The sequence below is a fragment of the Oncorhynchus gorbuscha genome, linkage group LG18 (genome assembly GCF_021184085.1).
Source record: "Oncorhynchus gorbuscha isolate QuinsamMale2020 ecotype Even-year linkage group LG18, OgorEven_v1.0, whole genome shotgun sequence".
Taxonomy (NCBI): domain Eukaryota; kingdom Metazoa; phylum Chordata; class Actinopteri; order Salmoniformes; family Salmonidae; genus Oncorhynchus; species Oncorhynchus gorbuscha.
In genome coordinates this window covers 28,128,984-28,154,008 of record NC_060190.1, presented here as the reverse complement: position 1 = coordinate 28,154,008, position 25,025 = coordinate 28,128,984, and the positions used below count along the sequence as shown (strand labels likewise).

At 41.8% G+C, this 25,025-nt stretch overlaps 1 protein-coding gene and 1 long non-coding RNA gene across 9 annotated transcripts in view; one reads left to right on the top strand and one right to left on the bottom strand.

The window, feature by feature from the left end:
- The window catches only part of LOC124003381 (ral GTPase-activating protein subunit beta-like), an 88,961-nt gene extending 84,874 nt beyond the window's left edge, over positions 1–4,087 (top strand). For all 7 annotated transcript variants that reach the window (XM_046311575.1, XM_046311578.1, XM_046311577.1 and 4 more), the window contains exons 29-30: positions 819–967; positions 1,808–4,087. In XM_046311575.1, the coding sequence (XP_046167531.1) occupies positions 819–967; positions 1,808–2,022 (364 nt within the window). In that variant the 3' untranslated portion in view covers positions 2,023–4,087. The remainder of the gene's footprint in view (positions 1–818; positions 968–1,807) is intronic.
- The window catches only part of LOC124003384, a 48,969-nt gene that overhangs the window by 16,937 nt on the left and 7,007 nt on the right, over positions 1–25,025 (bottom strand). The window contains exons 2-3 of one of the 2 annotated variants that reach the window (XR_006833213.1): positions 21,001–21,078; positions 828–930 (exon numbers count right to left, since the gene is read on the bottom strand). This is a non-coding gene — a long non-coding RNA (uncharacterized LOC124003384). Of the gene's footprint in view, positions 1–827; positions 931–21,000; positions 21,079–25,025 lie in introns of those variants that run through there. The other variant, XR_006833214.1, reaches the window with a different exon arrangement.

Here is a 25,025-nt window from a genome sequence, read left to right as displayed (position 1 = left end):
TTCTGACATGCTAGGTAGATGCCAAGTATATACCACCACCAAGACCAGTCAGTGCAAGGTGTCGTGATGTGGGCTCAACATGGTGGCGGGGGGACCAACGGGGTCAGACGAGTACTAGTGTTTATGTTGCAGAGACAGGGCAGTGTAGGTCAGGGGACCTTGCCAGGTCAGCATATAGAACAGGAGACATGCGCAAGGTGTCGAACTAGAGGCCGTACAGAACCAAAGCCTAGCTAATGTGGATGGTGGCTGACCACAGAAGGCAGGATGGTAGGAGGTGCTCATAGCGCCTCTGCGGCAGGGACAGTGTCTCATATCAGCTCTGCTCCACCTTTCTTCTCTCCCTCGTCTTCCTATCTGCCTCTCTCTCCCTATTTCTCAAATCAATTTTATGTCATATGCGCCGAATACAACAGGTGTAGACTTTACTGTGAAACGCTTGCTTATGAGCACTTTCCCAACAATACAGAGTTAAAAAGTAAGACACTTTAGCAAAAATGGAAATAGTAACACAATAAAATAACAATAACGAGACTATATACTAGGAGTACCTACCGGTACTGAGTCAAGGTGAAGGGGTACGAGGTAATTGAGGTGATATGTACATGTATGTTGGTATAAAAGTGACTAGCCAATCAGGATCGATAATAAACGGAGTAGTAGCAGTGTATGTGAAAGTGTGTGTTTTGGAGTGACAGTGTAATATGTGTAAGTGGCGTCCATTGAGTGTGCATAGAGCCGTTGCAAGAGAGGCAAATTCATTTCTACCTCTCTATGCCTGTCCAACCCTCTTCCTCCTTCACCCCCCCCTTCCTCAGACCCACCACGTCCGGTCAGGATGTGCAGGTGATCTTCATCCACCCTCTGAAGACGGGCCTGTTCCGGATCCGCCTGCATGGGGCCCTGGGAAAGTTCAGCATGGTCGTCCCCCTGGTGGATGGCATGGTAGTCAGCAGGAGGTCACTAGGTGAGGAGTGAGGAGGTGTTTTGGGGCAGGAGGTGTGTGTAAAGGTAGGGGAAGGGTGAAAGGTGTATGTGAGCTATCACGGTGACTTTTGACTAGTACAACTGTGTGTGTGTGCGTGCGAGAACAAATTGCCAGTGTCTGCAAGAGATGCTGCACTCTTCAACAGTGATGTCTGACATACAGTATCACTGTTGAAGAATTATGAGAGTTATGCCAGAGAGAGAGAGATTGCTACCAGGCAGTGATCTTAGAGACCCCAGTCCCCGCTTCTCTTCTTCACACATGCCAAATGTGGGTGTGAGTCATCCCAGATGCCTAGCATCAGGCCTAGCTCCACCACGTCTCTCTCCAAGTCGGTGCTGAGCCATCGGTCACCTCTCTCCCTCTCTTCTATTACCTCTTTTCTCTCGCTCTGAGTTCCTGGTGAGGCAGACTGTAATAATATATGCTGTTTAGCAGATGCTTTTATCCAAAGCGACTTAGTCATGTGTGCATATATATGGGTAGTCCCGGGAAACCAACCCACTATCCTGGCTCTGCAAGCGCCACAATCAACGGTGCGTGTATCTTTCTCCCACTCTCTCCCTCCCACTCCCCCCACTCTCTCCCTTCCCTCTCACTCTCTCCCTCCCCCTCACTCACTCTCTCCCTCCCCCTCACTCACTCTCTCCCTCACCCCTCTCACTAACTCTCCCTCACCCATCACCCCCCTTCCCCCCCATCACTCTCTGCCCCTCCCTCCCTCCCTCCCACCTCTCACTCTTTTCCTCCCTCCCACCTCTCACTCTTTTCCTCCCTCCCACCTCTCACTCTCATCCCTCCCTCTCACCTCTGTCTCAGGGTTCCTGGTAAGGCAGACGGTGATCAACGCTTGCCGGCGGAAGCGGCTGGAGAGTGACTCGTACAACCCTCCACACGTGCGTCGGAAACAGAAGATCGCCGAGGTGGTGAACCGCTACCGCAACAAGCAGCTGGAGCCCGAGTTCTATACCGCGCTCTTCCAGGAGGTCGGCGTGAGCAGCCTCGACCGTGACCCCACCCCCGATGAACTTTGAACTTTCACCTCCCTCCCCACAAGGACTGCAAAGATTCTTTATATTTATAAAATGTTTCTCTTCTTCTTTACTTTGTTATTTATATTATCAGCACTTGGTGGCCACGTTCCAAGTCGACAATTTAGTTTCTCCCCAACCCGCACTGCAACACTGCTCATCTGCAACTTACTCTAGTTCTACCCAAGCCTTGTAGGACTCTTTGATGGTGTCTGGTTGTGGCACTAACCTCACCAGGCTGCGAGGCGTCAGGCTTGGGCAAAGGAAGCACCTTTAGTTTTGAGGAGAAGGTATATGCTTAAACAACTGACTATAAACTTGTGACACGGCACGTGGCAAAGTGATTGCTATCGGCGCTCAATTCAAAATGGCTTCCACTCTGTGGCTGTGACTAGTTCCCACAGCCGTCTCACTGTGGTTTTTCAAGTCCGATTCTTCTGTTTGCTTTTCTATGAAATGCATCAGTCTGTCCATTTCCCATATTTAACAGTTTTTTTTTGTTTATTATGTTGGTCTGGAATGGAAAGGAGAGGTCAAAACATCCAACTTTTTCATTGACGAAACAACGACACTACAAAAACTAATATTGACAAAATTCAAATCTCACTTCAGTAAATTGTCATTTTTTACTTTTGGTTCTCTCTTCCCACATACATAATTGTACCAGTTAGCGAAAATGTATAGTTCTGCTTTTACTTTAAATCTCAGGTAGTTTGAGCTTTTTATATTCATCGGTATCTGGGTTGTTTTCTTTAGGCACGAAAATGAAAAAATATATATATACTAAAATAGGGAGAGACTAGCGGAACTTGTATGTTTTTCCATTGCAAACCATTTTGCTACTGTTCCCTAATGAATGCGACCTTGGTAATGTACTCAATGCACTCCCAACCAACTGTGACTAGGGTCGGGTTTCAATAATGGACTTTTTTGGCATAGAGAAAATAAGCCACATCCTATGCCACTACTTTATCTGCTTGAATAAAATACAAAATAGTAGCTAGCAAGATGAAGATCACAGAGGTCATTTTTAATGAGTGCATTTCGCAAGTGGCTAGTTTGCATCAACTACCTTAATTGAAACCCCTCCAAAGGTGTTGCCTGCCAACTGGTTTTGAATTGCAACATTCTGGCATGTCTGTCTCGTCATTTTTTGGGAGAGTCCCCAGATATGGTTTATTTTACTTATCGACGTAAGTACAGTAGTTCTTCTATCCCAAAATATTCCGGAATTTAAAACCAGACCCTAGTCACTGTGTCGCCACGGGTCGGGTTTTGGAGACTAACAAACTGACCTTGTTTTGGGCTTTTAGTGCACTCTAAAACGTGTGGCATTTCACATTCACTGAAGCTGATGGTCGTCTCGATATGGAACTTCAGGAAGTCAAAATCACTGATGGATTATACTTTTTTTTGGTATGGATTTGAAAATGAAATCCTTTATAGGTTTGTTTCTTCCCGTGTCAGATAAAAATGCAAAATATGTATACATATAAAATACATTTTGATTGGTGATATAAACGGTGAGTTTCAGTTGATTGTTTGTTATTCACAGTTGGAAATATGATGATCTTGGTTGATTGAAAAAAATGATTTGTCACGAGCACTGTGTTTTAACATCCCATTCCAGATGTGATCCTTCAGAAGCTGATACATACCGCCATTTTATGTCTATAATATTGCCATGCCAATATGTCCAGCCTAGAACCAAATTCAGAGCATTAAGTCACTAATGTGTAGCTGCAGAGGTTGTACTGTTGTATCTTTTTTTAGTGTCTTTATTTGTGCTCGACTTCGAGGCAACATAACTTATCGCTATTAAGGGCTGAAACATCAGTTTTATCGAGTTATTTTTGCAATGTTCTGTTAAGGGTTGGACGGATGCAACTGACGCCCTGTTCACTACTGTGTATGCCACTGGATCTGTCCTAGACACAGATTTTATACATTGAACAAAAATATAAACTCAACATGCAACAATTATAAGATATTACTTAGTTACAGTTCATATAAGGAAATCAGTTAATTTAAATACATTCATTAGGCCATAATCTATGGATTTCACATGACTGGGAATACAGATATGCAGCGGTTGGTCACATATACAGTGCATTCAGACCCCTTGACTTTTTCCACATTTTGTTACGTTACAGCCTTCTCCTACAATGGATTAAATCATTTTTCCCTCATTAATCTACACACAATACCCCATATTGACAAAGCAATAACAGTGTTTTTGCAGCCATGAGTCTTCTTGGGTATGACTACAAGCTTGGCACACCTGTTTTTGGGGAGTTTCTCCCATTCTTCTCTGCAACTCCTCTCAAGCTCTTTCAGGTTGAATGGGGAGCATTTCTTCACAGCTATTTTCAGGTCTCTCCAGAGATGTTAGATCGGGTTCAAGTCTGGGCTCTGGCTGGGCCACTCAAGGACATTCAGAGACTTGTCCCGAAACCACTCCTGTGTTGTCTTGGCTGTGGGCTTAGGGTTCTTGTCCTGTTTGAAGGTGAACGTTCACCCCAGTTTGAGGTCCTGAGTGCTCTGGAGCAGGTTTTCATCAAGGATCTCTGTACTTTGGTCCGTTCATCCTTCCCTCAATCCAGACTAGTCTCCCAGTCCCTGCCATTGAAAAACAGCCCACAGCATGATGTTGTCACCACCATGCTTCACCGTAGGGATGGTGCCAGGCCTCATTCCGGCCAAAGAGTGCAATCGTGGTTTTATCAGACCAGAGAATCTTGTTAGGTACCTTTTGGCAAACTCCAAGCGGGCTGTCATGTTCCTTTTTCGGAGGAGTGGCTTCCGTCTGGCCACTCCACCGTAAAGGCCTGATTGGTGGAGTGCTGCAGAGATGGTTCTACCATCTCCACAGAGGAACTCTGGAGCTCTGTCAGAGTGACCATTGGTCACCTCCCTGACCAAGGCCCTTCTCCCCCGATTGCTCAGTTTGGCCGTGCTGCCAGCTCTAGGAAGAGTCTTGGTGGTAACAAACGTCTTCCATTGAAGAAAGATGAAGGCCACTGTGTTCTTGGGGACCTTCAATGCAGCAGAAATGTTTTGGTACACTTCTCCAGATCTGTGCCTCGACACAATCCTGTCTTGGAGCTCTTACGGACAATTCCTTCGACCTCATGACTTAGTTTTTGCTCTGACATGCACTGTCAACTGTAGGACCTTATATAGACAGGTGTGTGCCTTTTCCAAATCAAGGTCAATCAATTGAATTTACCACATGTGGACTCCAATCAAATTGTAGAAACATCTCAAGGATGATCAATGGAAACAGGATGCACCGGAGCTCAATTGAGTCTCATAGCAAAGGGTCTGAATACTTATGTAAATAGGGTATGGATCAGAAAACCAGTCAGTATCTGGTATGACCACCATTTGCATCATGCAGTGCAACACAACTCCTTTGCTTAGATTTGATCAGGCTGTTGATTGTGGCCTGTGGAATGTTGTTCTACTCTTCAATGGAAGTTGCTGGATATTGGTGGGAACTGGAACATGCTGTCATACACGTTGATCCAGTGCATCCCAAACATGCTCAATGGGTGATATGTTGGGTGAGTGCAGGCCATGGACGAACTGGAAATGTTTTTAGATTGTGTACAGATCCTTGCGACATGGGGCCGTGCATCATCATTCTGAAATATGAATGGCACAACAATGGGCCTCAGTATCTCTTCACAGTACCTCTGTGCATTCAAATTGCCATCGATAAAATGCATTGTGTTCATTGTCTGTAGCTTATCCCTGCCCATACCATGACCCCACCGCCGCCAGGGGTCACTCTGTTCACAACGTTGACATCAGCAAACCGCTCTCCCACACAACGCCATATATGCTGTCTACCATCTGCCCGGTAAAGTAACCGGGATTAATCCGTGAAAAGTACACTTCTCCAGCGTGCCAGTGGCCATTGAAGGTGAGCATTTGCCCACTGAAGTCGTTTACGATGCCGAATTAAAGTCAGGTCAAGACCCTGGTGAGGACAACGAGCACGCAACGCAGTTCAGCTTCCCTGAGATGGTATCTGAGAGTTTGTGCAGCCCAGATCCTGGTCTGGTGTGGTTACATGTGGTCTGTGGTTGTGAGGCCGGTTGGACGTAATAATTCTCTAAAACAAGGTTGGAAGCGGCTTATGGTAGAGAAATTAACATTCAATTCTCTGGTAAAAGCTCTGGTGGACATTCCTGCAACTTTACATGTTGCGTTTAGATTTTTGTTCAGTATAAATCTTTTTTTATTATATGTAAAATAACGAGATCTTTTGCATGATATTTGTGGTGATCCACTGTGACATTTGGATCTTCTGAAAATAAGATTTCCTCCACTTTCGTTCCATAGATCACTGATTGTGTTATATTTAATTTGAAAAGATTTACATGTTCTTTACTGTTAAAGGAAAAGCTCGATCGTACTACAGACTGACCAATTTAAAGACTTACTGTATCTGGGGAAGCTAAAAGCTCATTTGAGTTATTTTTTCCCCCAGAATAATATTAGTCATTTTTTTAGGTTATTTGCTTTTTGTCCTGTGTTTTTATGAGGATCAAGAGGGAAAAAATACAAGAATGTAAATTCAGTAAAATGTTAGCCCTTTCCCAGATCTGTTTGTGCTGTATTAATTCCAACATAAGAATTTGTGCTTTCCAGCACAAACAGATCTGTGACCAGGCTAGTAAAATGTCCCATAAGGCATAAATTCTGGTGTCAATTTAGTGTCAAGTTTTTAAAATCTGGAATGTCCACTCTATTGCTGATCAAATGGCTTCAATTAATATCAATTATCAAATTAATCGATACTCTAGCCAGCTATTGTGCTCTGCAAAAATTCTACCAACTCGATGGAGCCACATGGAACGGAACTAGATTTTGTCCCGTTCTTCGTAAACGTCTAATTTGTTCTGTAAATATTGAAGTTATCAACTTGAATAAAGTTGGAAGATATGTACATACTGAGCGCGTGAAGTACTTTTCAGTCGTCTGTCCCTCCATTACGAAAGTCACAAAAACTGCTTGTTTGTATTTATGCCGTTTTATTATGTGTCCATAAGAAACACATTGGATATTGAATGTAACACAATGTAACGAATAAAGATTTTAATTAACTTTTTATGCTGTGTGGTTCTCTTCTTACACAGTTGTAGTTAAAATAGTCTGTTTCTATCACTTTTTATGTATGATCAAACTTTAAATAAACAGAACGGGATGAGCAGAAAACAGACAATGATGAACTCATGTTATTTCATACCTTTCTGTGTGGCCTCAGCCTGAGAGTTGACCGACCACGCTTAAACACATTTTTTACCTTTCCAAAAAGAATAATTGTGTTTCACCTGAACTTCCCTATTCAGACTTAGTGGTAGTCACGCCCATAAAAAATGTAATTACAGTAGAATTATAGTAATTGTTATACATAGTCACATGGGGCTATATGTTCTCATGTGAATAGGCCAATAAAAGCGTAGGCCAGTTGGAATTTATGTTCATCTCCCATTCCAAATAAAGATATGAATTATAAACCCGTATGCAAAAACTAGGGTGAGAGTGTCCTGATCTTGATCCTGGGTCAGTTTTGCATTTTCCCACTAAGGATTAAGGTTAGTAATGCTAGAGAAAAGCTGATCCTAGGGGAAATGTTACCCCTTAGGCAACAATCTATATTTGTGTGACTGGAGCCAATGGGGGGCAGCAGAGAATCAAGTTGTATTGGCCATGCTTTGTAAACAACATTGAAATGCTTACTTTTGGTCCTTTTACAACACTTCAAGATAGAAATACAAATTAGAAATAGTGAGATGAGGAATAAATACACAGTTAATAAAAACGAGTAAAAATAACATGGCTACAAGTGCTTTCGGAAAGTATTCAGACCCCTTGACTAACAGTTTGTTACTTCAAACATTTTTCATTTAACCTTTGTTTAACTAGGCAAGTCAGTTAAGAACATTTATTTTTACAATGACGGCCAAACCTTCCCCTAAACCGGACAACGCTGGGCCAATTGTGCGCTGCCCTATGGGACCTCCGATCACAGCTGGTTGCGATACAGTCCGGAATCGAACCGGGGTCTGTAGTGACACCGAGCACTGAGAGGCAGTTCCTTAGACCGCTGCGCCACTCAGGAGCAGTCTTATTCTAAAATTGATTAAATTATGTTCTTTCCTCATCAATCTACACACTACCCTATCATGACAAAATAAAACAGTCCGTATTGAAAATCGAAACCTTATTTACATAAGTATTCTGTAGAGGGTGATCCTGTTTCCATTGATTATCCTTCAGATGCACTGAGAGGCAGTTCCTATAAGGTCCCACAGTTGACAGCATGTCAGCCACTCAGGAGCAGTCTTATTCTAAAATTGATTAAATTATGTTTTTTCCTCATCAATCTACACACTACCCTATCATGACAAAACTGAAAATATTTTAAATGGTCACCCAGATCCTCAAAAAGTTATACTGCTGCACCATCGAGAGCATCCGGTTGCATCACCGGCATCCGACCGTAAGGCGCTACAGAGGGTAATGTGTACAATTAATCAAATGGCCATCAGGACCATTTACATTGCCCCCCCCAACTACTCTCTGTTTATTATCATTTTACCCCTACCTACATGTACAAATGACCTTTACTAACCTGTACCCCCGCACATGTACCGGTACCCCCTGTATAAAGACTCATTTTTGTTTTTTTATTGTTTACTTTTTATTATTTTTTACTTTAGTTTATTTACAAAATATTTTCTTAACTCCATTTCTTGATCTGCATTGTTGGTTACAGGCTTGTAAGTAAGCATTTCACGGTGAGGTCTACAGCTGTTGTATTCGGTCAATGTGTCAAATAAAATGTTATTTGAAAAGTCTATTCAATAGACATGCATAAAAGCAACAGATTCCATTAATAAGAAGGGGCTAGAAGCATCTTATATGGTGAGCTACCGAGTGGCTAGGACAGGCAAGCCCCATACATTGTGAAGGACTTAATTCTTCCTGCTGCCGCAGATATGGCTGGGAAATGGCCAAAAAAACTCCACAGACAATATCTTCATCAAACACTTCACGACGCATCAGTGACATGACAGGAGATGTTTTGAAACAATTACTGCTTCAGCTGGATGAGTCAACAGATGTGGCGGGCCTGGCACAGCTCCTGGTATATGTCCGTTACATTTATGGGGGGTCAATTGAGGAAGACATCCTCTTCTGCAAACCACTGGAAACCAGGACAACAGGAAAATGGACTTTGGTGGTCAAGATGTGTTGGGATCTGTACTGATGGCGCAAAAGCCATGACAGGGAGACGTAGTGGAGTGGTAACGCGCGTGCAAGCAGTTGCTCCCGACGCCAATTGGGTACGCTGCAACATCCACCGAGAGGCTCTTGCTGCCAAGGGAATGCCTGACAGCTTGAAACACGTTTTGGTCACGACAGTGAAATTGGTTAACTTTGTTAAAGCAAGGCCCCTGAACTCTTGTGTATTTTCTGCATTATGCAATGATATGGGCAGTGACCACGTATCGCTTTTACAACATACAGAAGTGTGCTGGTTATCAAGGGTGTAAGGTATTGACACACTTTTTGAAATGAGAGGCAAGCTTAAAGTTTTTTAACTGACCATAATTTTCACTTATCTGACCGCTTGCATAATGACAAGTTTCTCACACGACTGGCCTATCTGGGTGATGTTTTTTCTCGCCTGAATGAGCTGAATCTAGGATTACAGGGACTCTCTGAAACTATATCCAATGTGTGGGACACAATTGAGGCTATGACTAAGAAGTTGGAGCACTTTTCTGTCTGCATTAACAAGGACAACACACAGGTCTTTACATCATTGCATGGTTTTTGTGCGCAAATGAACTCAAGCTTATGGACAATGTCAAATGTGATATAGCGAAGCAACTGAGTGAGCTGGGTGCGAATTACACAGGTACTTTCCAAAAAGGGACGACACGAACAACTGGATTCGCTATCCGTTTCATGCCCTGCCTTCAGTCCACTTACCGATATCTGAACAAGAGAGCCTCATCAAAATTGCAACCTGCGGTTCTGTGAAAAATTGTATTTAATCAGAAGCCACTGCAGATTTTGGACAGGGCTGTGCTCAGAGTTTCTTGCCTTGGCAAATCGGGGTGTTAAGACACTGAAGCCCTTTGCAACCACGTACCTAAACTAAGCAAAAAAAGAAACGTCATCTCACTGTCAACTGTGTTTATTTTCAGAAAACTTAACATGTGTAAACATTTGTATGAACATAACAAGATGTGTCAACTGAGACAAACTGAACAAGTTCCACAGACATGTGACTCACAGAAATTGAATAATGTGTCCCTGAACAAAGGGGGGGGTCAAAAGTAAAAGTCAGTATTTGGTGTGGCCATCAGCTGGATTAAGTACTGCAGTCCTCCTCATGGACTGCACCAGATTTGCCAGTTCTTCCTGTGAGATATTACCCCACTCTTCCACCAAGGCACCTGCAAGTTATTGGACATTTCCAGGGGTGAATGGCCCTAGCCCTCACTCGTCGATCCAACATGTCCCAGACGTGCTCAATGGGATTGAGATCCGGGCTCTTTGCTGGCCATGGCAGAACACTGACATTCCTGCCTTTCAGGAAATCACACACAGAACGAGCATTATGGCTGGTGGCATTGTCATGCTGGAGGGTCATGTCAGGATGAGCCTGCAGGAAGGATACCACATGAAGGAGGAGGATGTCTTCCCTGTAACGCACAGGGTTTAAGATTGCCTGCAATGACAACAAGCTCAGTCCAATGATGCTGTGACACACTTCCCCAGACCATGACGGACCCTCCACCTCCAATCGATCCTGCTCCAGAGTACAGGCCTCGGTGTAACGCTCATTTCTTCGACAATAAATGCAAATCCAACCATCACCCCTGGTGAGACAAAACCCGCGACTCGTCAGTGAAGAGCACTTTTTGCCATTCCTGTCTGGCCCAGCGACGGTGAGTTTGTGCCCATAGGTGACGTTGTTGCCGGTGATGTCTGGTGAGGACCTGCCTTACAACAGGCCTAAAGGCCCTCAGTCCTGCCCCTCTGCCTATTGCGGACATTCTGAGCACTGATGAGCACTGATGTCACGCAGGTGTGAGGTTCGGATGTACCGATCCTGTGCAGGTGGTGTTACATGTGGTCTGCCACTGTGAGGATGATCAGCTGTCTGTCCTGTCTCCCTGTAGCACTGTCTTAGGCATTTTACAGTACGGGCATTGCAATTTATTGCCCTGGCCACATCTGCAGTTCTCATGCCTCCTTGCAGCATGCCTAAGGCACGTTCACGCAGATGGGCATATTTTTGGGGGGTGTTTATCAGAATCAGTAGAAAGGCCTCTTTAGTGTCCTACGTTTTCATAACTGTGACCTTAATTGCCACCCGTCTGTAAGCTGTTAGTGTCCTAATGACCATTCCACAGGTGCATATTCATTAATTGAAGATCTGTGAAGTTTTTACAAATGATCTTTGAAAGACAGGGTCCTGAAAAAAGGTTCATTTATTTTTTTGCTGAGTTTATGTGAGAGTGGATTCTCTGCCCTCACTAGCATGAAAACTAAATACACGCACAGACTGTGTGTGGAAAATGATTTAAGACCGAGACTCACTCAAATACAACCCAAAATTGCAGAGATATGTGCATCCTTTCCAAAACACCCTTCTCATTAACCTGTGGTGAGTTATTCACAATTTTAGATGAACAAATAACGTGTTATATGTACGATGGTTAAATAATTATTTGTGCCCTGGTCCTATAAGAGCTCTTTGTCACTTCCCACGAGCCGGGTTGTGACAAAAACTCCCACTCATTCTTAAGTTTAATAAATGTATCGTATAGTGTGTGTTTGGCAGGCTTACAATGATGAAAAAAAAAAAACATTTGAGAGTGCACTGACCCTGGTGCTAGAGGGGGGTACGCAGACTATACAAAGTTAGGGAACCACTGGTCTATTGGTATAAGACATGCTTAAAACAATTATGTCCAGCATTATGTTATTCTAGTCTATCTTTTCCTGCCTGGAACTCCAAGAGCTAAGGAGTGTTTTTTAAGGTTAGGCCAGTGGAGAGTCAAAGGCAATAGGTTAGAAGCCTATTATGCATAACCCATCATTAATTAGACAAATATAAGGCTAATACTGCATTGAATGTATTACCTGAAAGAGGTAGGCTAAAACATCTATATATAGGGCTATATATCAATCTTGAACAGGAGTATTTATATTGGATGCAATTTGAATGAGTTGACAGAGACTGCGAGAGAGTGAACATGCGCGCACTGATTTAAAGCAATGATAGGCTGTTTTAAAAAACTCTGCAGCTATTATAAAAAATATATATATAATCTTTGCAATTAAAAAAACAAGGTGACCCCTGAAAGCCAGATGGAGATGGATAAATTACACTCAAATGTGGTCTTTATATTACAGTAGCATAGGCTATCACAAGAAAAAAAGTTAACATGATGAGATGATACTGTAGGTCCACATGCATTGTGAACAGTGCTCCATACAGAGATGGATGTCTCCACCATTGCGCATTGACTCATCATGCATAGGCCATAGAGAAGCCAGATTTAGACATTGCATGTAATTTAACAGTTACATTTCACGCAATGCTGTTTATATAAATAATTAATTATAATTAACCAGTTTTTCACAGTTATTTATCCGGCTAAAAGGGTTTGTTTTTGAGCTGTAAATCCCGGGGGATCTCGGAAACCGGGTCCCCTCCATTCAACCCTTGTGTGAATATTTTCTGATGGCACTTTACCTTGTCTTTAGGACCATAATGTAAAGTGAAATGTGAGTTGACACCATAACTGCAATGTATCTAAACGACACGACTTTGTCCTCCAAACAACGCCCCTAACGCATGTTTCTCTTCTCTATGGTTTTTAAGTGGTCCCCGCGGCCTTCACACACAGCCCTATGCAGCTCAAGAGTGTTAATTCACACTCACAGCAACTCATAACGCCTAGAATTGGTGTGAGCGGGGGGGTGGCTAACTATGCAGGTAACCTTCAAATAACTACATTCCTTTTTTTATCATTAATTCTGAGCCAGTTGGAATATCGCCAAATAGAAAGACGTAGCATATTATACCACACAGTTATTTATAAAGCGTTATAAGGCCTCGTGCTCAATGCATTAATACTGTATGCTCAAAGTAAAGTGTTACCATTAAAGCAATACAACATAGCTGGTAGGAATGTGACAGACAGAATGTGACAGTGTTTGTAGATTAATATAGATGATGAGAGACAGGGAGGCTGCACAAAATGACATTGAGCAGGTACTGTCAAAGATAAGATTTGAACAAAGCTAAATTGGTAAGATTGAAATCTTTTCATCTTTAGCTGCAATTTTAGTGGCTTATATTTAAGCAATAAGGCCCAAGGGGGTGTGGTAAATGGCCAATATATCACAGCTAAGGGCTGTTCTTAGGCACGATGCAACACTGAGTGCTAGGACACAGCCCTTAGCCATGGAATATTGGCCATATATCACAAACCCCCAAGGTGCCTTATTGCTATTATAAACTGGTTACCAACGTAATTAGAGTAGTAAATATAAATGTTTTGTCACATGGTACATGGTCTGACATACCACGGCTTTCAGCCAATCAGCAGGGACCGAACCACCCAGTTTATAATGCATAACATACTCTATAGCTGTACTTAAAAGCATGGCAATGCTTTCTGTAGCGGAGTTTGGCGAGAAATACTAGAAGATATACAGTCTGTGTCTCAAATATACAGTCTCTATCCCCTATATAGTGCACTACTTTTGACCAGAGCAAGTGCACTATACAGGGAATAGTTAGCTAAATAACTGAATGTTTTTTGCACAGTCCATCTCCAGCGAAACTGATGCCGGAGGAATTTTTATCCACTATTCTTCATATTCTACATGAATACCGGTAACCAAGGTAAACATTGTCAGAGACAACAACTCCCCCTAATTGGGAAAGAAGATGATGTATCATTTGCTTTTTCAATTTAGGTATTGAACAATCCACCTGGGGACTTCACTATTATACTCCTTATTAGGCTGTGTACAGTACACCTACCTACAGTATCTATCCCAAGGGACATTCAGGCAAAGCTGCTGAGTCATGGTCTGCCTCTTGGGGAGTAGTTTATCGTTATTTACGATCCTCCACCTCCCTACCCCCACTGTACGCTCCTGCTGAATGTGCACACCCCTCACCCCGTCCACCCCCCCGTCCACGACCCCCTCTCAGTCTTTCCTGACCCGGTCAACCTCTGTGGCTTGATGCGGCCCCTTCGTCAATGTCAAAACCCCACATTAACTGGCAACCCGCAGTCGACTCCCACAATACCTGGCAACCACAGCAGTGGTATAGCTGCAGTGGCGGTGCCTTGCTTTCTCTCTCCCAGTGTGGGGATGGGTCAGCATCTTGGCAAGGTCTGCAAAGGCCTGGGCCAGTTCCACGCCACATCATCTTAGCCCTCCGAAGCACTGCTGCAACCCGTTCTGCTACACTTTTCTACCCCCAAATCACCCCTTTTCTTCGCAATGTCAGCAGTGTTTTAGCGGATTTTAACATTAAGAAGGGGGTGGAAAAATGCCCTCTTTTCAGTTTTATGGGCATAGCTGAAAAGTGGAGGTACGCTGAGGTCCCTGGGACCACAAGTGTTGATAAAACCAGGAGGACAGAGAGGATGGAGGGAAAGGACTGCAATATTACATGTTATAAGCAGTCGTTATAATGTCTTATAATAAGGTTAAGATGATACATTTTATGCACCAATTCCTTAAAGTAGAACTGACAGCATTTTAATAACATGAAATCTTGTTCAAATCTGTTCATATACTACACCCCCAGGAAGAATTACACTTTTTATTTTAAAGAATCTGGCAAGTAAGCGCTAAATATGGTCATTTTCATAAATTCTTAATGTTTGGGAATTATGTATACTAAGACATTTGTGAAAATTCTACAGCAATATATAGTGCGTTTGGACAATTAATAGAAACTGAACTGGGCTGTGTGTTTACAGGCAGTTGCAACAGCGCGACTTCAGATCATTAGAACGCATTCGTCAAAAGCCACAAAATACACCTGAATGGATTTATGTAAATATGTCAGTAACATTTATGCAAAAATGTCAATAACATTTGGGAACTTTACAGTCAATGAAAAGGTAGGCTCTCTCTCCCTCAGTAACGCACAACAAGATCAACAACTAATAATCCCAGTCAAAGCAAGATGAGCTAAAATCTAATGAAGGAACATTAGATAAACCCTCAAACCTTTTCAGAATGTTGACCATCAAAATTACACTGATTAACGGTGGGGAAGTGTAGCCTACTTCTCCTTCTGCAGCTTGCCTGCACCCAAGCTAACTGGCTAAAATTGTCTAGCTTGCTAGCTAGCTACTGCCAGACAAATGAGAGAACACCTCACTCTGAACATTTTACTCGCCCTAGCAGAGCTGGTTAGCTAGGCTGTTTACATGTTATTTTTATTTTTTATTTCACAAGGTAGGCAAGTTGAGAACAAGTTCTCATTTACAATTGTGACCTGGCCAAGATAAAGCAAAGCAGTTCGACACATACAACGACACAGAGTTACACATGGAGTAAAACAAACATACAGTCAATAATACAGTATAAACAAGTCTATATACGATGTGAGCTAATGAGGTGAGAAGGGAGGTAAAGGCAAAAAAAGGCCATGGTGGTAAAGTAAATACAATATAGCAAGTAAAACACTGGAATGGTAGATTTGCAGTGGAAGAATGTGCAAAGTAGAAATAAAAAATAATGGGGTGCAAAGGAGCAAAATAAATAAAATATATACAGTAGGGAAAGAGGTAGTTGTTTGGGCTAAATTATAGGTGGGCTATGTACAGGTGCAGTAATCTGTGAGCTGCTCTGACAGTTGGTGCTTAAAGCTAGTGAGGGAGATAAGTAATATATAATAATATATGCCATTTAGCAGACGCTTTTATCCAAAGCGACTTACAGTCATGTGTGCATACATTCTACGATAACAACATTAGACCATTAGACCATAACAACATTAGACCATTAGACCATAACAACATTAGACCATTAGACCATAACAACATTAGACCATAACAACATTAGACCATTAGACCATAACAGCATTAGACCATAACAACATTAGACCATTAGACCATAACAGCATTAGACCATAACAACATTAGACCATAACAACATTAGACCATAACAACATTAGACCATAACAACATTAGACCATTAGACCATAACAACATTAGACCATAACAACATTATACCATAACAACATTAGACCATAACAACATTAGACCATAACAACATTAGACCATTAGATCATATCAACATTAGATCATAACAACATTAGATCAAAACAACATTAGACCATTAGACCATAACAACATTAGACCATAACAACATTAGACCATAAGTGTTTCCCGTTTGAGTTATCTAGCGCGTTTGTGACTAATTATACATGTTTTTGGCCTACATTTACTGACACCTGTCATATTCAACAGGTGTTGCGCGTTCGTAAATTCATTGTCTCTTCCTTGCCCTTTGTGCTGTTGTCTGTGCCCAATAATGTTTGTATCCTGTTTTGTGCTGCTGCCATGTGCTGCTGCCATGTTGTGCTGCAACCATGCTGTGTTGCCTTGCTATGTTGTTGTCTTAGGTCTCTCTTTATGTAGTGTTGTCTCTCTTGTCTTGATGTGTTTTGTCCTATATTTTTATTTCATGTATTTTAATTTTAATCCCAGCCCCCCCCCCCCCCCCGCAGGAGGCCTTTTTATAGGCAGTCATTGTAAATAAGAATTTGTTCTTAACTGACTTGCCTAATTAAATAAAGATGAAATAAAAATACATTTTAAAAAATCAGTTATTCTACACTCAGACAAGAGTTCTCTGAAATCGGAGTAGATAGCCAGAGTGAATTTATGAATGCAGGAGATATGCTAACTGGATAACAGTCTTTCAAGTTCGTGCTAGTTATTAACCAAATGACACCTCCATCTCTAGCTGTGTATACCCACCAAAAAGAGATATTGGGAGGAAAAAAAGTCACTCACCCACTCCTCCAATGACATGACATCCTCCTAGCAGCTAGCTAGCTAACGTTAGGCTCTGTGTTTTTAGCTTTCTACATAAATAGATACGCTAGTCTATTAGCCACATTATGACTGACTTGTGATCAATGCCCTTACTAGTTTGATTATATTGACATTCCCAGTCTTTGTTACATTTGTCCGTTTTTGTCCAAAATATTGAGTAATTGAAAATGAAAGAGTGCATCCCGAATGGAGGCAGTAAACAATTTCAGGCCAGCTGTGATTTACAACCTGATAGCAATATTTTTTGGACTACCAAGAAATGTATTGGTGAATTATATTAAATCATGCATTGAACTGCATCCATCTATTCTTCCAACAATGCCTTGGTGTACGTCATGGAATGTTGAGTCAAATATAACTTGTTTTTAAAACCTCTTTTGTAGTTGGTTTTGTAGCATAAACTGGGAATTTGATATTTTTGACTGATATTACAAGTGTTTCTTTCATATCTGCAAAGTAGTTAAGCCGCTGTCAGTTCCACTTTTTACATGTTTTTTATATAGATAAGACAGTATATGGGCTCAAAGGTGGGTCATAGGTGCTTATGACAAGTCTCACAATGCATTATAACGCAGTACACCTGCCTACATTAAAGGGGCCATATGAGTGAAGTGTTACCGTTCCCTTTTCTATTTTTGTGCCAGTATGGTTAATTAAAGCGCAGCTTCTATTCGTGAGGCCAAACCCTCCTATTTTCTTCATACATCTCCATTTTATTAAATTTGAAAACAGAAGTTCTATGGATTTATTTTGCCTGCCGAGTATTTTTCTGACACTGAAAGAGGTCCACTGATATTTTATTGAATTACTTATTCGGATTCATTACTGCAATATATGCTTCCCAATGTGTTCATTATAGCAATTCTTGCACCATTACTAGAAGTTTACAATATCTAACAACATTTGAGCAAATAACATATGTGAGGTCTAGATTCATTCATATTCGCGCAGCTCCCGGCGTTATACGCGTTACAGACAATTGGCTGCACGGAGTCGCATAAACACTGGAATGTCTGGGGTAATCTAAACCTCTACTAGGCTGATAGAAATACCTTGTTATTTAGTTCAATCATTTTCAATGTGAGTGTCATTATTTGGTAGAAGCCCATACTTTCTCGTTCTGAACTTCTAGCTCGAAGTGGAGGCTGTGGCTTCGTGACAATGACCATAGAGCAGCGGCTCACTGATTTGACAGCTCCAACAGTAGTTACACCTCGGTCATCTCGCCTACATAAAATACATTATCTGCAAGTAACGGTTATCGCGGGTTAAAGCTGAACTGATTGAATCTAGGCCTGAGTGCTTTAGGCCTGTTCAAAACAAAGCCATTGAATGCATGTATGTTGTACTATCTATTCTAACTACACACACACACATCCACAAGTCCAGTCTCACCTACTGTAAGCCCAAATATGACCACTCTTGCACATCATGGCTTCCATTCCAAATGTGAGAAGATTTAGGGTTTTTTAACCCTGTAAACAGCCTGTCTATTTTACTCCTTCATTTGAACTCCGGCTACGTTCTTGCGGAGCAGAACAGTATCCTGGCAAAAGATTCTGGGAAAGCAGGAAGGCCAGAGGCACCAGCCAGACCCAGCCTGCCACTGAAACAAGAGTATACAATGTGAACATTGGTATTATTCATATGTCTTATGGACGTTATTTCATAAGGCCCCTATTCAATCAAACACTCTGAAACCCATCTACAATAAATACATGTACAGTACTGGGTTTCAGGGAGAAGTAAACAGCAATATTCCTCTTGAGCTGCAAAGATGATTGTTTGGCTCCATGTTTCCTACGCAACAAAATCATGCTTATTGTGTGACACACAGCTACATACATTCAAACATGTTTTCCTACTGTACAATATCCTGACAATCAGATTGAACCCTGGAACTCCGTTATCTCTGTAATAATATGACAGACTATCCACTCAATATCACCGCAATCACAAAATACGTAAATGATGCATGTATATATAGGCCTACTTGGACTGTTCGGGAACACTTGACATATAGAGGGTCTATTGAGAAATGCGATTAATCCACATATAATGATTGAACAATTTCTCAGAGACCTTGGCGAGCTCCAAGGTCACAAATCTATACTGAACAAAAATGTATCCCCAACATTTTAAAGTGTTAGTCCCATATTTCATTAGCTGAAATAAAAGATTCCGGAAATGTTCAAATCAAATTGTATTTGTCACAGGCGCTGAATACAACAGGTTACAGTGAAATGCTTAAGCCCTTAACCAACAATGCAGTTAAGAAAATACAAAAAAGAGAGACAAAAGTAACAAATAATTAAAGAGCAGCAGTAAATTAACAATAGCGAGGCTATATCTAGGGGGTACTGGTACAGAGTCAATGTGCGGGGGCACCGGTGTCGAGGTAATATGTACATGTAGGTAGAGTTTTTACGTATAAATAATAACAGAGTAGCAGCATTGTAGAAGGGGGACGACGACAATGCAATTAGTCTGGGTATTAGATGTTTAGATGTTCAGTAGTCTTATGGGGGATCCCTAGTCAGTTGTACAAATGAATGCATTCAACTGAAATGTGTCATTTAACCCAACCCGTATGAATCAGAGAGGGGCAGGGGGCTGTCATAATCAACATCCATGTCTTCAGAGCCTGGGGAACAGTGGGTTAACTGCCTTTCTCAGGGGCAGAATGACAGATTTTTACCTTGTCAGCTCTGGGATTTGATCCAGCAACCTTTTGGTTACTGGCCCAACACTAACCACTAGGCTTGGGGGTAGAAGCTGTTTGGAAGCCTCTTGGACCTAGACTTGGCGCTCCGGTATCTTGCCATGCAGTACTGTGGTAGAGAAAACAGTCTATGACTAGGGTGGCAGGACTCTTTGACAATCTTTAGGGCCTTCCTCTGACACCGCCTGGTATAGAGGTTCTGGATGGCAGGAAGCTTGGCCCCGGTGATGTACTTGGCCATGCGGTTGGAGGCTGAGCAGTTGCCATACCAGGCAGTAATGCAACCTGTCAGGATGCTCTCGATGGTGCAGCTGTAAAACCTTTTGAGGATCTGAGGACCCATGACAAATATTTTCAGTCTCCTGAGGGGGAATAGGTTTGGCTGTGCCTTCTTCACGACTTTGGTGTTCATACACATAAAAAGCTTATTTCTCCAATTTTGTGCACAAATTTGTTTACATCCCTGTTAGTGAGCATTTCTCTTTGCGAAGATAATCCATCCACCTGACAGGTGTGGCATATCAAGAAGCCGATTAAACAGCATGATCATTACAAAGGTGCACCTTGTGCTGGGAAAAATAAAAGGCCACACTGCAGTTTTGTCACAGATGTCTCAAGTTTTGAGATAGAGTTCAATTGGCATGCTGACTGCAGGAATATCCATCAGAACAGTTGCCAGAGAATATAATGATAATTTCTCTCCCATAAGCCACCTCCAACGTCATTTTAGATCATTTGGCAGTACGTCCAACCGGCCTCACAACCGCAGACCACATGTAACCACACAAGCCCAGGACCTCCACATCCGGCTTCTTCACCTGCAGGATTGTCTGAGACCAGCCACCCAAACAGTTTATGAAACTGAGGAGTATTTATGTCTGTTGTAAAGCCCTTTTGTGGGGAAAAACTCATTCTGATTGGCTGTGCCTGGCTCCCCAGTGGGTGGGCCTATGCCCAGCCATGGCTATGCCCCTGCCCAGTCATGTGAAAGCCATAGATTAGGGCCTAATGAATTCATTTAAATTGACTGATTTCCTTATGTGAACTGTAACTCAGGAAAATCATTGAAATTGTTCCATGTTATGTTTATATATTTTTTCAGTATAGTTTAATCATTACCTGAAGCTGAAGTGGTGATGGCGAATGAGGCATACATAGTTTCCATGGTTACCATCTCCAACCAGCTTTGTATCCAATCTGGAAGAAAAAAACGAACATCATATTCTATTCGATCATTCTCTATCAGTGGCTCAGTTCATACAGAGGATCTTCTCAACTCGACTGTGAATCATCACAACCAACGCTCTCTCGCAAAAGAGACTATATGAGCAGACACCTCTTTTCACCAGGCTGTGAAAAGGTGTCTACTTAGTAGTTATATAATTTAAAAATGTTTCTGGGAACAGCATAATTGAATATTACAGGTATAGACGTTATTGTCAGTCCTGTTAGAAAGGCAGTCTGTGGAAAGCAGCTGATGCATCTGTGGACTGTGTATTGACAAGATGGACACCAGTGTGGGTTGGAGTGGAGTCTCACCTCGTCACATCTGGCTGTCAGGGACAAGAGGCACAGAGAGGAAGAGGCCTTATTGTTCACTGGGTTAGTTGTCATGGAAACACAGCCTTACTAGATGAAAACCAAACCCAGCACCTTAAAACCAGGGTGGCTCAAATATCTCAAATTCTCTTTATCGCAATCTTTCTTTCCTTTTCTTTCTCTTCACTAGTTAAATTTTCATCTAATAGGCAACAGATTGTGAATATTCTAAAATCTGCATAAAAGCAATATGAGCATTTTCCCACCAGAGGGGTGTGTTTTCATCAAACTGACTTGTTGCAGATAAAAGCCTGTGAGTGATGACGTAGTGCACATAAACATTTACATTTCCATGTAATGAATAAAAAATGGTTTTGCATCGCATTTTCAACTCTACTGATGGTTTTGTCGGTACAAATGTGTTATATAGCGAATGTGCCCACTCTGGTCTTGGCAGGTGCACTCTAACAGCTCGCAGATACACTGCAGATATAGCTTACATGATGAGATCGATCATCATGTCACCAGAATAAGACCCTCTGTAGTTATTGGAAAGAAGTGTCAAGCTCATCACTGTGCACTTTCACCACCCTGTGAAGTTCATCATCATTTATTTAATCTGTAGCCTAATAAACTGCATGCTTTCCTCGAGTCGAAGTGGGAGGACCACACAGCATGTCATCACGGGACTTCAAATTCACTTCGATATGATGGTTATTATATCAACATTTGTGCATAAAGGCGTTTCCACTGCCATTTTTCGCAAAATACATTTTACAGAAAAATAAAATAAAATGTAAAAAAATCACACCTTGTCTATTGCCTTTTGTTTTGTCGACATTTGGAAAGTTTACTGACTAATTAGCTGTTTCCATCCTTTTTATCAGACGTACTTTACTCGCAGAATAAAGTTGGATGGAAACCTGGTCTTGTCTTTTCTTTCTTCTACTCGGTCTCTCTCTCTTTCGCTCTCTCTATGTGATAAGGTACATGTGTGTAGCTACAGTAGGAGGCCTACTACTACCATTAATTGCTGAATAATGCATTACTACTGCATCTACATTTGCATACACTACCGGTCAAAAAATTTAGAACACCTACTCAATCAAGGGTTTTTCTTTTTTTGTACTATTTTCTACATTGTAGAATAATAGTGAAGACATCAAAACTATTAAATAACCCAAATGCAGTCATGTAGTAACTAAAAAGGTGTTATAAAATGTTATATTTGAGATTCTTCAAATAGCCACCCTTTGGCTTGATGACAGCTTTGCACATTCTTGACATTCTCTCAACCAGCTTCATGAGGCAGTCACCTGGAATGCATTTCAATTAACAGGTGTGCCGTGTTAAAAGTTAATTTGGGGAATTTCTTTCCTTAATGTGTTTGAGCCAATCAGCTGTGTTGTGACAAGGTAGGGGGTATACAGAAGACAGCCCTATTTGGTAAAAGACCAAGTCCATATATTGGCAAGCACGGCTCAAATAAGCAAAGAGAAATTAAAGTCCATCATTACATTAAGACGTAATTGTCAGTCAATCCGGAAAATGTCAAGAACTTTCAAGCCCAGTCACAAAAACCATCAAGCGCTATGATGAAACTGGAGAGTTCCAAGCCTCAGAAATTGCAGCCTAAATAAATGCTTCACAGAGTTCATGTAACAGACACATCTCAACATCAACTGTTCAGAGGAGACTGCATGAATGAGGCCTTCATGGTCAAATTGCCGCAAACAAACCACTACTAAAGAACATCAATAATAAGAAGAGACTTGCTTGGGCCAAGGAACACTAGCAATGGACATTAGACCGGAGGAAATTTATCCTTTGGTCTAGAGTCCAAATTTGAGGTTTTTGGTTCCAACCGGCGTATCTTTGTGAGAGGTGTCGGTGAACGGATGATCTCCACATGTGTATTTCCCACCGTAAAGCATAGAGGAGGAGGTGTTATGGTGTGGTGATGCTTTGTTGGTGACACTGTGATTTATTTTGAATTCAAGGCACTCTTCGCCAGCATGGCTAAGACAGCATTCTGCAACGATACGCCTTCTCATCTGATTTAGGATGGAGAATGACCAAACACACCTCCAGGCTGTGATAGGGCTATTTTACTAAGAAGGAGAGTGATGGAGTGCTGCATCAGATGACCTGGCCTCCACAATCCCCCGACCTCAATCAAATTGAGATGGTTTGGGATGAGTCGGATCGCAGAGTGAAAGAAAAGCAGCCAACGAAGTGCTCAGCATATGTGGGAACTCCTTCAAGACTGTTGGAAAAGTATTCCAGGTGAAGATGGTTGAGAGAATGCCAAGAGTGTGCAAAGCTGTCATAAAGGCAAATGGTGGCTGTTTGAAGAACCTCAAATATAAAATACAGTTGAAGTCGGAAGTTTACATACACTTAGGTTGGCGTCATTAAAACTCATTTTCCATACACGAAGTTGACTGTGCTTTTAAACAGCTTGGAAAATTCCATAAAAAGTTGTCATGGCTTTAGAAACCTCTGATAGGCTAATTTACATAATTTGAGTCAATTGGAGGTGTACATGTGGATTTATTTCAGGGCCTACCTTCAAACTCAGGGACTCTTTCCTTGACATCATGGGAAAATCAAAAGAAAACAGCCAAGCTACTCCCGAAGGAGTAGTACGCAAGTATAAACACCATGGGACCATGCAGCCGTCATACCACTCAGGAAGGAGACACGCTCGTCTCTCCTAGAGACGTACTTGGTGTGATATGTGCAAATCAATCCCAGAACAACAGCAAAGGACCTTGTGAAGATCCTGGAGGAAACGGGTACAAAAGTATCTATATCCACAGTAAAATAAGTCCTATATCGACATAACCTGAAAGGCCGTTCAGCAAAGAAGAAGCCACTGCTCCAAAACCACCATAAAAAAGCCAGACTACAGTTTGCAACTGCACATGGGGACAAAGATCATACTTTTTGGATAAATGTCCTCTGGTTTGATGAAACAAAAATCATACTGTTTGGGCATAATGACCATCGTTGTGTTTGGAGGAAACAGGGGGAGGCTTGCAAGCCGAAGAACACCATCCCAACCGTGAAGCACGTGGGTGGCAGCATCATGTTGTGGGGGTGCTTTGCTGCAGGAGGGACTGGTGCACTTCACAAAATAGATGGCATCATGAGGCAGAAAAATTGTGTGGATATATTGAAGCAACATCTTAAGACATCAGTAAGGAAGTTAAAGCATGGTCGCAAATGGGTCTTCCAAATGGGCAATGACCCCAAGAGAATTGTTGTGGCAAAATGGCTTAAGAACAACAAAGTCAAGGTATAGATCCTATAGAACATTTGTGCTCAAAACTGAAAAAGCATGTGCCAGCAAGGAAGCCTACAAACCTGATTCAGTTACACCAGCTTTGTCAGGAGGACTGGGCCTTAATTCACCAAACTTATTGTGGGAAGCTTGTGGAAGGCTATCCAAAATGTTTGACCCAAGTTAAACAATTTATTGGCACTGCTACCAAATACTAATTGTGAGTGTATGTAAACTTCTGACCCACTGGGAATGTGATGAAAGAAATAAAAGCTGAAATAAATAATTATCTCTACTATTATTCTGACATTTCACATTC